At 33.6% G+C, this 9,892-nt stretch overlaps 1 protein-coding gene across 1 annotated transcript; it reads left to right on the forward strand.

Annotated features, from left to right (window-relative positions):
* Positions 1-811: 811 nt before the first annotated feature.
* On the forward strand, positions 812-9,431 carry LOC105622426 (regulatory-associated protein of mTOR). The gene is made up of 23 exons (XM_012203849.1): positions 812-1,033; positions 1,158-1,260; positions 2,010-2,251; positions 2,332-2,478; positions 2,565-2,740; positions 2,860-2,919; positions 2,989-3,089; positions 3,807-3,940; positions 4,081-4,464; positions 4,560-4,634; positions 4,733-4,990; positions 5,393-5,536; positions 5,609-5,867; positions 5,973-6,014; positions 6,210-6,355; positions 6,537-6,634; positions 6,718-6,820; positions 7,015-7,169; positions 7,288-7,458; positions 7,571-7,815; positions 8,011-8,175; positions 8,776-9,058; positions 9,242-9,431. Exons 1-23 carry the CDS (start codon positions 812-814, stop codon positions 9,429-9,431), a joined length of 3,903 nt encoding a protein of 1,300 aa, XP_012059239.1.
* Positions 9,432-9,892: the final 461 nt, after the last annotated feature.

Raw genomic sequence — 9,892 nt, forward strand, 5'->3', positions numbered from 1 at the left:
ATCTCATCATTCTAATCTGAACTAAGCTCACATACAGCAGATAATTGAGTTATCTTAAAATTTCTTAAATTCTTTCCATTTGGGTTTTAAATTATTATTCTTCGGAAAACCACTAATAAGAAGCCTTTGATCATCCATCTGATTGAACATCCAGATATACAACACTTATAATATACTATTTTCGCAAATAGAAGTCGCATTTAATGATACATATAAAAATATATCATTTAAAACAGTTTCACGCGACTATCCGTAAAAACAATGGTGGAACCAATCAGAAATTGTTACAGCCTTTGCGTTTCTCTGATATTCTATCCTGACGCTGGTGGTTTCTCTGGCTGTTGCCTATTTCTGCCAGTAATTCTGCCAGTCTCTTATAATTATAAGTTTTCAGTACTGGCAGCAAATATTGGAACACCTCCTCGGAGTTTCTAGTTTATTTTCTAGGAACATTTTTATAAGAGGGATGAACTTTCTCATTTCATTTATGTCATGTCTGATGCGAAGCGAAATAGAGCAAGGTAGAGTTCATAGCGACAATTGGCGAGCATAGATGGCACAGATGGGAGGAAGATGGAAAGAATAACATGGCGACTTGTGCGGTAAATTCAGTAAAAAATAGGGGTAGTCGCGCCCTGTCGAGGTGCTTTTACGCCGTGGTTGCACGGTGAATGTTGCGCGCACCGTGCATACAATTCGAGGAAACTCGGTGCTTGGTTGCACTGTGCAGTCGCCGTGACGGGTGACGTCGAGGAGAACGCTGGAGAACGCGTCCTTCGCACGTGTTCGCTGAGTGCAACGCGATTACGTGATGTCGGTCAGTTACGCTAGGATGAAGTCGTGCCACGAGACGTCGTCACCAACGTCATCAATATCGCCAATGTCGTCGTCGTCGACGGCGAGTAACGCATTGTCCAGGCGTGCCGGCGATGAGGAAGATTGGCAAATGCAATTGGCCTTTTGCAAGTCTCGACACAACGCCACGATCGAATATGTCAATTGTATCAGTCAGACTTGGCGAATGAAGGAGCGGGTATGTGTACCGACTACTGCTCGATATATTCACGATCGTAAACGTATTAACATATGACGTATTAACATATGAGGGTAATTATGTCCACGAGAGAGCACGACTGAATATGTTTTTGTTTTATTAGATGAAGACAGTGAGTGTCGCTCTGGTGTTATGCCTGAATGTTGGCGTTGATCCCCCGGATATTGTCAAGACACAACCTTGCGCCCGTCTCGAATGCTGGATAGGTAGCTAAATTGGATGCCTCCCTAGTTTATTTACACTCTTTCCTCCCTATCGTTATGTAATTGCGATTTTGAGGTTAGGCGAGTCAAGCATGCCAAATGATTCAGTCTACTGACCATGGCATACCGGACATATGCCAATGCTTCTGCAAGCATCCACTAGATTGGGGTATCGTTCGTATTGAGCAATCTTTTTTCATTTTGTCAAAATTAATAATAAATAACAGATTAAACAATTTTTTTTTATGTCTAACTAATAAGGAAAAAAGTAGTAGTAAATGATATAATAAAAATTAGAAAGAATCAAGTATTATGTAGCGGCATATAGAAATAGATTTATAAAAAAACATTTAAATTTGATATTTTACTTATAATTTAAAATGTACTGAGGATAATGTGTAATGTAATTATTATACAATAATATTTCTATAATAAATACATTATAATATGTAATATAAAATAGAAACATACCTATGTATGTAAAAAGCTTTATCTATTTATGTACAAAACATAGAATAAGGCATAGAATAATCATTTTTTTCTTTCTTTTCTTTCCTTATAAATATATTTATAAAATTAACAATTAAGATACAGATAATAACTGATATCAAACAATATATAACCATAAATTAATTATGAAATATATATTATATATATTATAAATTAATTATGAAACAAACATACTTTTCCATGTTTAGAATTCTAAGATAATTTGGATATATGTAAAGTTGTCAAAATTGATATCTTTCTAGATCCTTTGTCGGTGAGTCCTCAAAAAGCTCTTGAAACTATAGGTTCAAATTTGCAAAAACAATATGAACGATGGCAGCCAAGAGCTCGCTACAAACAAAGTTTAGATCCAACTGTAGAGGAAGTTAAAAAATTATGTACATCTTTAAGGCGAAATGCCAAAGAAGAAAGAGTTTTGTTTCATTATAATGGTCATGGAGTACCCAAACCTACTACTAATGGTGAAATATGGGTATTTAATAGGGTTAGTATAGATTCGAAATGAATGAATTTATGTTCATTACATATGATATCATGTAATATTAACAATTGTTTGCTTTTTAGACATATACACAATACATTCCATTGTCGGTATATGACTTGCAGACTTGGATGGGTGCACCTAGTATTTATGTATATGATTGTTCCAATGCCGGTATTATAGTAGAATCTTTTCAACAATTTGCTGACCAACATGAAAAGGAGTATGAGGTAAAATAATATATAAATTTTCTTAAAGATTCTAAATATTAATAAAGCATGTGAATGTAATTATTCAATAAGATTGTGCTTCACAGATGGAAAAACAGCAAAATCGTGCGACTGGGGTGATATGTCCTGCAGCACCATGTTATAAGAATTGTATCCAATTAGCGGCATGTGCGGCTAATCAAATTTTACCTATGAATCCAAATCTACCTGCAGATATATTTACATCATGCCTTACTACACCCATAAAAATTGCAATACGCTGGTAAGAACGTTTGACGTAAGAAAAAAATGTCTATGTATTCAATATATTTATATTTTCTATAAATATATACACATATATATGTATAAATATATATATAATACATATTTTTTCTTTTATAGGTTTGCCATGCAGCCTACATCCAAATTGATTCCCAATATATCGCTTGATCTTATTGACAAGTAATATATCAAATTATTAAATTTCGTCGTTGTATAATCTTTATATATGCATGCATGTACATGTTTTAGAATTCCTGGACAATTGACTGATAGAAGAACGATGCTAGGCGAACTTAATTGGATATTTACCGCCATTACCGACACGATAGCATGGAATACCTTACCAAGAGGTAAAAGATTTGAGCTACAACAGGGTTGTTAGCGGTCAGGGAAATCAAGAAAAACCAGGAAAAGTCAGTGAAATTAAAAAGTGATCAGGGAGAACCGGGAAAAGTCAGAGAAATTATTATCAAGGAATTTATTAACTTAAAATAAAATTAAATTGCTGTGAAATTTTAGTTTTTAAACTTCTTTAAAAATTATGAAACAATTTTTTAAATTTTTTAAAGAAGAATGCAAACATTTTTTTATTTTTAATTTTGCAATGAGCAATTTGCAGAAAACCATTAACATTGTTAAAAAGAAAAAAAATTTAACTTTGCAAAAGTCAAAATATGTATGTATTAATGATGAATATTTCATAATTTATTTCTAATTGAAATTAATTAAAATAATAATTAAAACGTACAGTATTTTAATAAAATGATTAATGCCTGTATTAGGCCTCATATTTAAGGAAGCTTGAAATATAAAGTCTAATTATGAATATGGACAAAAATCTCAATAAACAATGTGCAAAACAAAAAAAAGATACATGTATATCCGCCGTTTTCTATAATTTATTTGTTTTTTAACTCGTCACGCATCATATGTTTCGCTTCAAAAAGTGATCGGAAAAATTGGGAAAAGTCAGGGAAATTTTTTTTCTTTTTTGCTAACAATCCTGTAAAAGTTTCATCGACGCAAAATAAAAATATAATTATAATAATTATAAAAAATGTATATAGATTTGTTTCAAAGGTTATTTAGACAAGATCTATTAGTTGCCAGTCTGTTCAGAAATTTCTTGTTAGCTGAGAGGATACTTCGTTCTTACGATTGTACGCCAGTTTCTTCCCCGAAATTGCCGCCGACTTATCAGGTAGAAAAAAATTGATTTATTATAATATATATATCTATACAAAGAAATTTCTTTACTAAAACTTTGTTTATGTGTGCCAAACTTTTTGATCATTCTTTGCTTTTAAATATATAGAAAGCAAAATCTTCCCATTTTTTTAGCACCGTATGTGGCAAGCTTGGGATATGGCGCTTGACCTATGCTTGGCACAATTGCCAATGGTTTTGGAAAATGAAGATCGATATGTGCATTCATCATTTTTTGAAGATCAACTCACAGCTTTTCAAGTATGGCTTAATTTAGGATCAAAAAATCGTAGTCCACCTGAACAACTTCCAATTGTCCTCCAAGTGCTATTGAGTCAAGTTCACAGACTAAGAGCGTTAGAGCTGTTAGGGCGTTTTCTTGATCTCGGTCCGTGGGCTGTGAATCTAGCACTTAGCGTCGGCATCTTTCCATATGTTTTAAAATTATTGCAAAGCAACGCCAGAGAACTTCGACCGCTGCTCGTTTTTATATGGGCAAAAATTCTAGCGGTAGACAATGTGAGTTCTACACTTGCGCTTATTATCCATATAATATTATACTGTTATACTTTATATATATAAATTCTAATTTTAGATATGATTCTGAATTGCAGACTTGCCAAGCAGATCTTGTACGCGATGGTGGTCATAAATATTTCTTGTCTGTGCTGCAGGATACTTCTATCCCGGTAGTTTATATGTTATGTTTAATTTTATCCCCTAACCACACCTGAATTATAATGGCTAAAGTTTCTCGTAACGAAAGTATGTTTGATAATGATTTCAGAGTGAACACAGGACATTAGCCGCGTTTGTGTTGGCCAGTATCGTAAACGATTACCGGCCGGGTCAAGTGGCTACAAATCAAGGCAGTCTCGTTTCAATATGTTTAGAACAATTAGGAGATACAAATTCTTTGTTACGGCAATGGCTTTGCTTGTGCTTAGCGCGACTTTGGCATAATTTCGATAAAGCAAGATGGTGTGGCGTCAGGGATATTGCTCATGAAAAATTGTTTACCTTATTAAAGGATCCTGTTCCAGAGGTTATATGACTTGTTTATATATACATAAATAATTCAATTAGTTCACTATATATGTACAAGCGCGCGCGCGCGCGCGCGCGCGCGCGCACACACACACACACACACACACACCACACGCACACGCACGCACGCACGCACGCGCGCGCGCGCGCGCGCGCACAGATATTTGCAAACTACTGAATTAAACGCGTGTAAGAAATTTTATTTTATAACGCCATTTTACAGAGCAAGAAAGGAATTTATATATATATTTTTTTAATTTTTAATATGAATTTAATATGAATTTAATATGAATTTATGATTGTGATAAAGAAGGAACAGGAAGCTTATGACACATCTTTATTATAGCGTAATATATCATAAACATTAATTCCTAAAATTTTAAGGAAATGTTTGATACAGGTTCGGGCAGCTAGCGTGTATGCATTGGGCACATTTATAAACAGCGTTACAACCAGAAGCGAGCACGCGAATAATATCGATCAAATTATCGCTATGACACTTATTAATACAGTTTCTCACGATATGTGTCCATTAGTTAGAAAAGTAAGTTAGATTGTGATTTGGAATTGGTAAACATTGGCAAATTGCTGACAAATTATGAAATTGTCTATGCAGGAATTAGTTGTGGCTCTACAATGGATGGTACTACATTTTGAAAATTCCTTCGTTACACTAGCCATGGCCGAGGAGAATAGTCGAAAGGATCTTGTTGTAGAAACTTTATCCCCATTCAGCGGTATGAGACGCATTAGCTCGCGCGATAGATTGAAAATGTTGTCACCCAATAATACATACACCATAGATACGACCGATGGATTTGGATCACAGGATCGCATCAAAAGAGTATCATCTTCATCGTCTATTAGCAGTCTAGGTAAGGAATGCCGAGAGATTTTTGGGAGAAGTATCAAGTCAATTAATACCTTCTGTCTGAACACTGAATCGAATAGTTACTTGTATTGATTCTTTCGTGTGTCAGGTAATAATTGGGAGTTCGTGAGGAAACCTTGCGAGTCACTTGGTAATAATGATTAGAAGTTTCGTTGCATGCATTATACATAGTTTATGCTTTTTATTTTTGCAATTGTGCAATTTTCACCGATAAAGTGCTTTTTGCATAGGCTTTGTATAATAGCAATATTTTTTCTTTTTTCATTCAAATAACTTTACGATAGCACGACATTTTATATGAATTTTATGAAATTGTTTATCGCAGGTCACAGTTCTCTTGGGAACTTACCGAGTCTTTCCTATGGTAGTGTGTATATGAAATTATGGCATGGATTGTGTAATCTCGACAATGATCCTCATCCAATAGTCGCTGCTATGTCTCAAAAAGTTACCAATCACATTCGTAATAAGGTATTAATATCTAAGGTGTAAGATTTTAACATTTAAAGTTTAATTGTATAGTTTTTAATTGTATAGTTTAATTAATTGTATATTATTTTTTATTATTATTAATTAATTTTAATTTTATTATTATTAATTAATTGTATAGTTTAATTGTATTATATATATTTTGTTATTTAAAAAATTTTAGGTGAAAGCATCTTCTACCCCTAAAGAGGTAATTGAAACAAAAATTTCCTCTTCATTATCTCTTCCGCCGTCTCCGTCAAATCGAACTGGTTATTTGAGGTCGGTTAAAATTTTTTTTTATACAAAATTAATTTTATAATTTCAGTCTTATTGTAACAATTCCTTTTACATGCTTACTATAGTAAAGGGGAATCACCACCGGCTGTCAACTCTGGAACAGATTTGTTGCGTTCTTCGAGAGTTTTAACGCATGGTAGCCGTTCGAGGAAACCCATTCCTAATACAGTAAGAATCATTTGTTTTTTTCTAATGTTAACTTTTTTAATGAATTCAAGTGATAACAAAATATTGGACAAATGTAAATTGTTTAAATTCTATTTTCCAATTTTATTTTTACAATAAATTAAAAAAATTATTTCATGTACTTAATAAAATATTAAAGGATTGGCCTATTTTATAATATCCTCTTATAATTTTAGATATCTGAAGAGGCAGACGAAGTACCCGGAGCTAAAACTCCATTGACTACCTCTCAATTTGTCGAATGGAGTTGCGCGCAGTTTGCTCAGCCGGTTAGTTTAGAAGACGAAATGGACGATGTAGAGAGCAGACCATATCTTGAACGAGAATGGCGGTAAGAACCATTTAAACTTTTATTCTCTAATGCTAGTTCTCTAATTTTAAAATAAATTCCCATTAAATTTTTGCTTTTATAATACGAAATATACATTATACATCGATTATGATCGCAGATTTATACGTAACGCAAGGCAAAAACAAGATGCAAGAGAGGAACAATTGCGTGCGTCACAAAATAAAATAGAATCGCAAGTGTATCATACGAGGTGTTCTCAATCACCTCAAGTTCTGGTTTTTCATCCATTTGAACCACATTTGGCCGTGGCATTGAAAGATTGTTTCGGGTATTTGAATTTTCTCATCAATAACAAATATATGTTATTTAAAATACAATAGATAAGCATATAACATAAAGAGAAAGATTTTCTAATTAACACTTGTTAAAAATTGTTTCAGCATATGGGATTATCAAAATAGCACAAAGTTGACTTATTGTATGAATTATGGAAACAAAGTAAAATCGCGCATCACAGCACTTGAATTCATCAACTCTCATGACTTAACTTTGCTGATGGCAGGTTCTGATGATGGTTCCGTACAAATCTGGAAGAATTATAGCGGTACGATAAGCCGTGATCCGATTCTACTTACAGCTTGGCAAGCATTGGCTGACGTGCAACCTGCAACCAAGACTTCTAGTGGTATGTTATAGAGAACACACATATTCGAGATTCTGTTATACATTTATTTCACCTATTGTAATCGCTGTTTTAGATTTTAATAATTTAAATAAATTTTTACATCATTTTTCCTATATTGTGTACATTCTAAAAATAATCCTGTATATTTTTTCGTACTATACTATTAGTGAAGTATAATCAATAATATATTTGCAGTGACAGCGCGACTTGTTACAAAATGGGAACAAAAATCGCTTACTCTAGCAGTAACGGGCGACGTCCGCATTGTAAGACTCTGGGATGCAGAAACTGAATTGAAGAAGCAAGATATTCCAACAGGCGCTGATTGTTGTACCACATGCATCGACGTTGATGGCACAGGTTGTTTAAAAGAAAAATTTTTTTTTCTTCGCTGTTAATAGTTTCTTAATAAAAAAATATACAATTCTCATTTAAATCCAATCACATTTAATTAGAACAGAACTTGTTTAACAAGTTTATCTCTCGTCTAACAGGAGATTCAAATATCAATTAATTGATAAACAAGATAGCAAGAGAGGAACAAAAAACTTTACAGTATAACACCTTAATGTTTAATCAATTAATAAACAGAGATAAATTCTAGTATTTCATACAGAGACAGATTTGATTTTTTTTAAACTTATCAAACTAGAAAATTATCTAATACCTCGCAATTAACATAACCGGTACTAAGGTCCGTAGGAAAAAGGGGCGAGCAACAGCTGATGTTCTAACTTTAGACAGATGAGTAACTTCCGAAATAAGTGCCATCTCTATCGATTAGTTTAATGCAATTACTAACCGATCGATAATATAGTTTCATATATAGTTTCTTAACATTCGCGCATTACATTTTTTGGTTTATATATTACTATACATCATTTCTTGTTGCATCTTGTTGCATCTTGTTGCAATATGAAATGAACATCATGTTAAAATTTGTTCTGCAATATTTTATAGGTGCAATAATGGCACTTGGCTGCGGCGACGGATCGGTTCGACTTTTAGATCGGAGATTGCCTTCGACAGAAGCAAGAGTGATGACTTGGAGGGAACACACTGCTTGGGTGTCGGGTACATTTTTAAGGGAATCTGAGGGATCTGCACCGCAACTATTTACCGCATCTTCCACAGGTGACATAAAAATCTTTGATCTTAGGAAAAATTCCTCCGTGAGCACAATTCAAATAACACCGGGGATTGCGGCATTGACTGTGCACGAAATAGCTGATGTTTTCGCATGGTGAGTGCGATTAAACTTATCTTTTTAATATTAATAAATTTATAGCTAATCAAGCATTAATATATATGTATAACTATTGTATATGTGTATTTTGTTAGCTGTAATTTCTTATATTGTTTTAATGATAATCTCCTATATTTTCTTTCTTAGATTAGAGAAAGATGAAAAAGATTTTTGTTTTAGTGGCACCACAAGTCATTGTATCAGCATTTACAACATATTGGGACAACATCTCAATACGCTGAAATTTCACGAAGGATTTATGGGTACACGCCTCAGTCCAGTAAGCTGTCTGAATTTTCATCCGTATCGCGTAACTTTAGCGGCTGGTTTTGTGGACAGTACCTTCACGGTATACGAATCACGCAGGTGACTATTAGAGATGGAACTCGTGTAAGATTCTTGTAAGATTTTGTAAATTTATAAAAGCACCTGACGTTCTTTTTTGCGTGCGCCTTTGCGTATTGCAATATTCGATGAAATTAAAGTTTTTTGTTTCCGGTGTTTCCGCGAGAGAATCACAGAATAATTATCTTACGTCGATGATAAAGCCTCCATTTTTCCGCCATTTCTTTTCGTATATTGACGATCTGCCTGCTATTTCATGCAAAATATAGAGAAAGAACGTAGTTGTAGCTTTTGTGATAAAAATGAGAGTGGGAGGGAAGGTTAACCAAAGTATTTCGAGACGACCAAAGAATAAGTTACTATTCTCTTGTATAAATATCATATCAAAATAGTAGTCATAGATTGACTATCTTATATGATTTTTACACACAAAATAGTAATTGTAGATAGAACTTTGGTGTCCCGGGAAATGCCGATGCATAAAAA

This window comes from Atta cephalotes, assembly GCF_000143395.1.
Source record: "Atta cephalotes unplaced genomic scaffold scaffold00002, whole genome shotgun sequence".
Taxonomy (NCBI): Eukaryota; Metazoa; Arthropoda; class Insecta; order Hymenoptera; family Formicidae; genus Atta; species Atta cephalotes.

What these genes read in the sequence shown, in the direction of transcription:
- LOC105622426 (XM_012203849.1), top strand. Translation starts at nt 812, where the DNA reads ATGTCGGTCAGTTACGCTAGGATGAAGTCGTGCCACGAGACGTCGTCA. An exon ending in CCGTCTCGAATGCTGGATAG is followed by an intron (nt 1,261 to 2,009) that starts GTAGCTAAATTG and finishes ATATCTTTCTAG; the next exon opens with ATCCTTTGTCGGTGAGTCCT. An exon ending in TGCAACCAAGACTTCTAGTG is followed by an intron (nt 7,816 to 8,010) that starts GTATGTTATAGA and finishes ATATATTTGCAG; the next exon opens with TGACAGCGCGACTTGTTACA.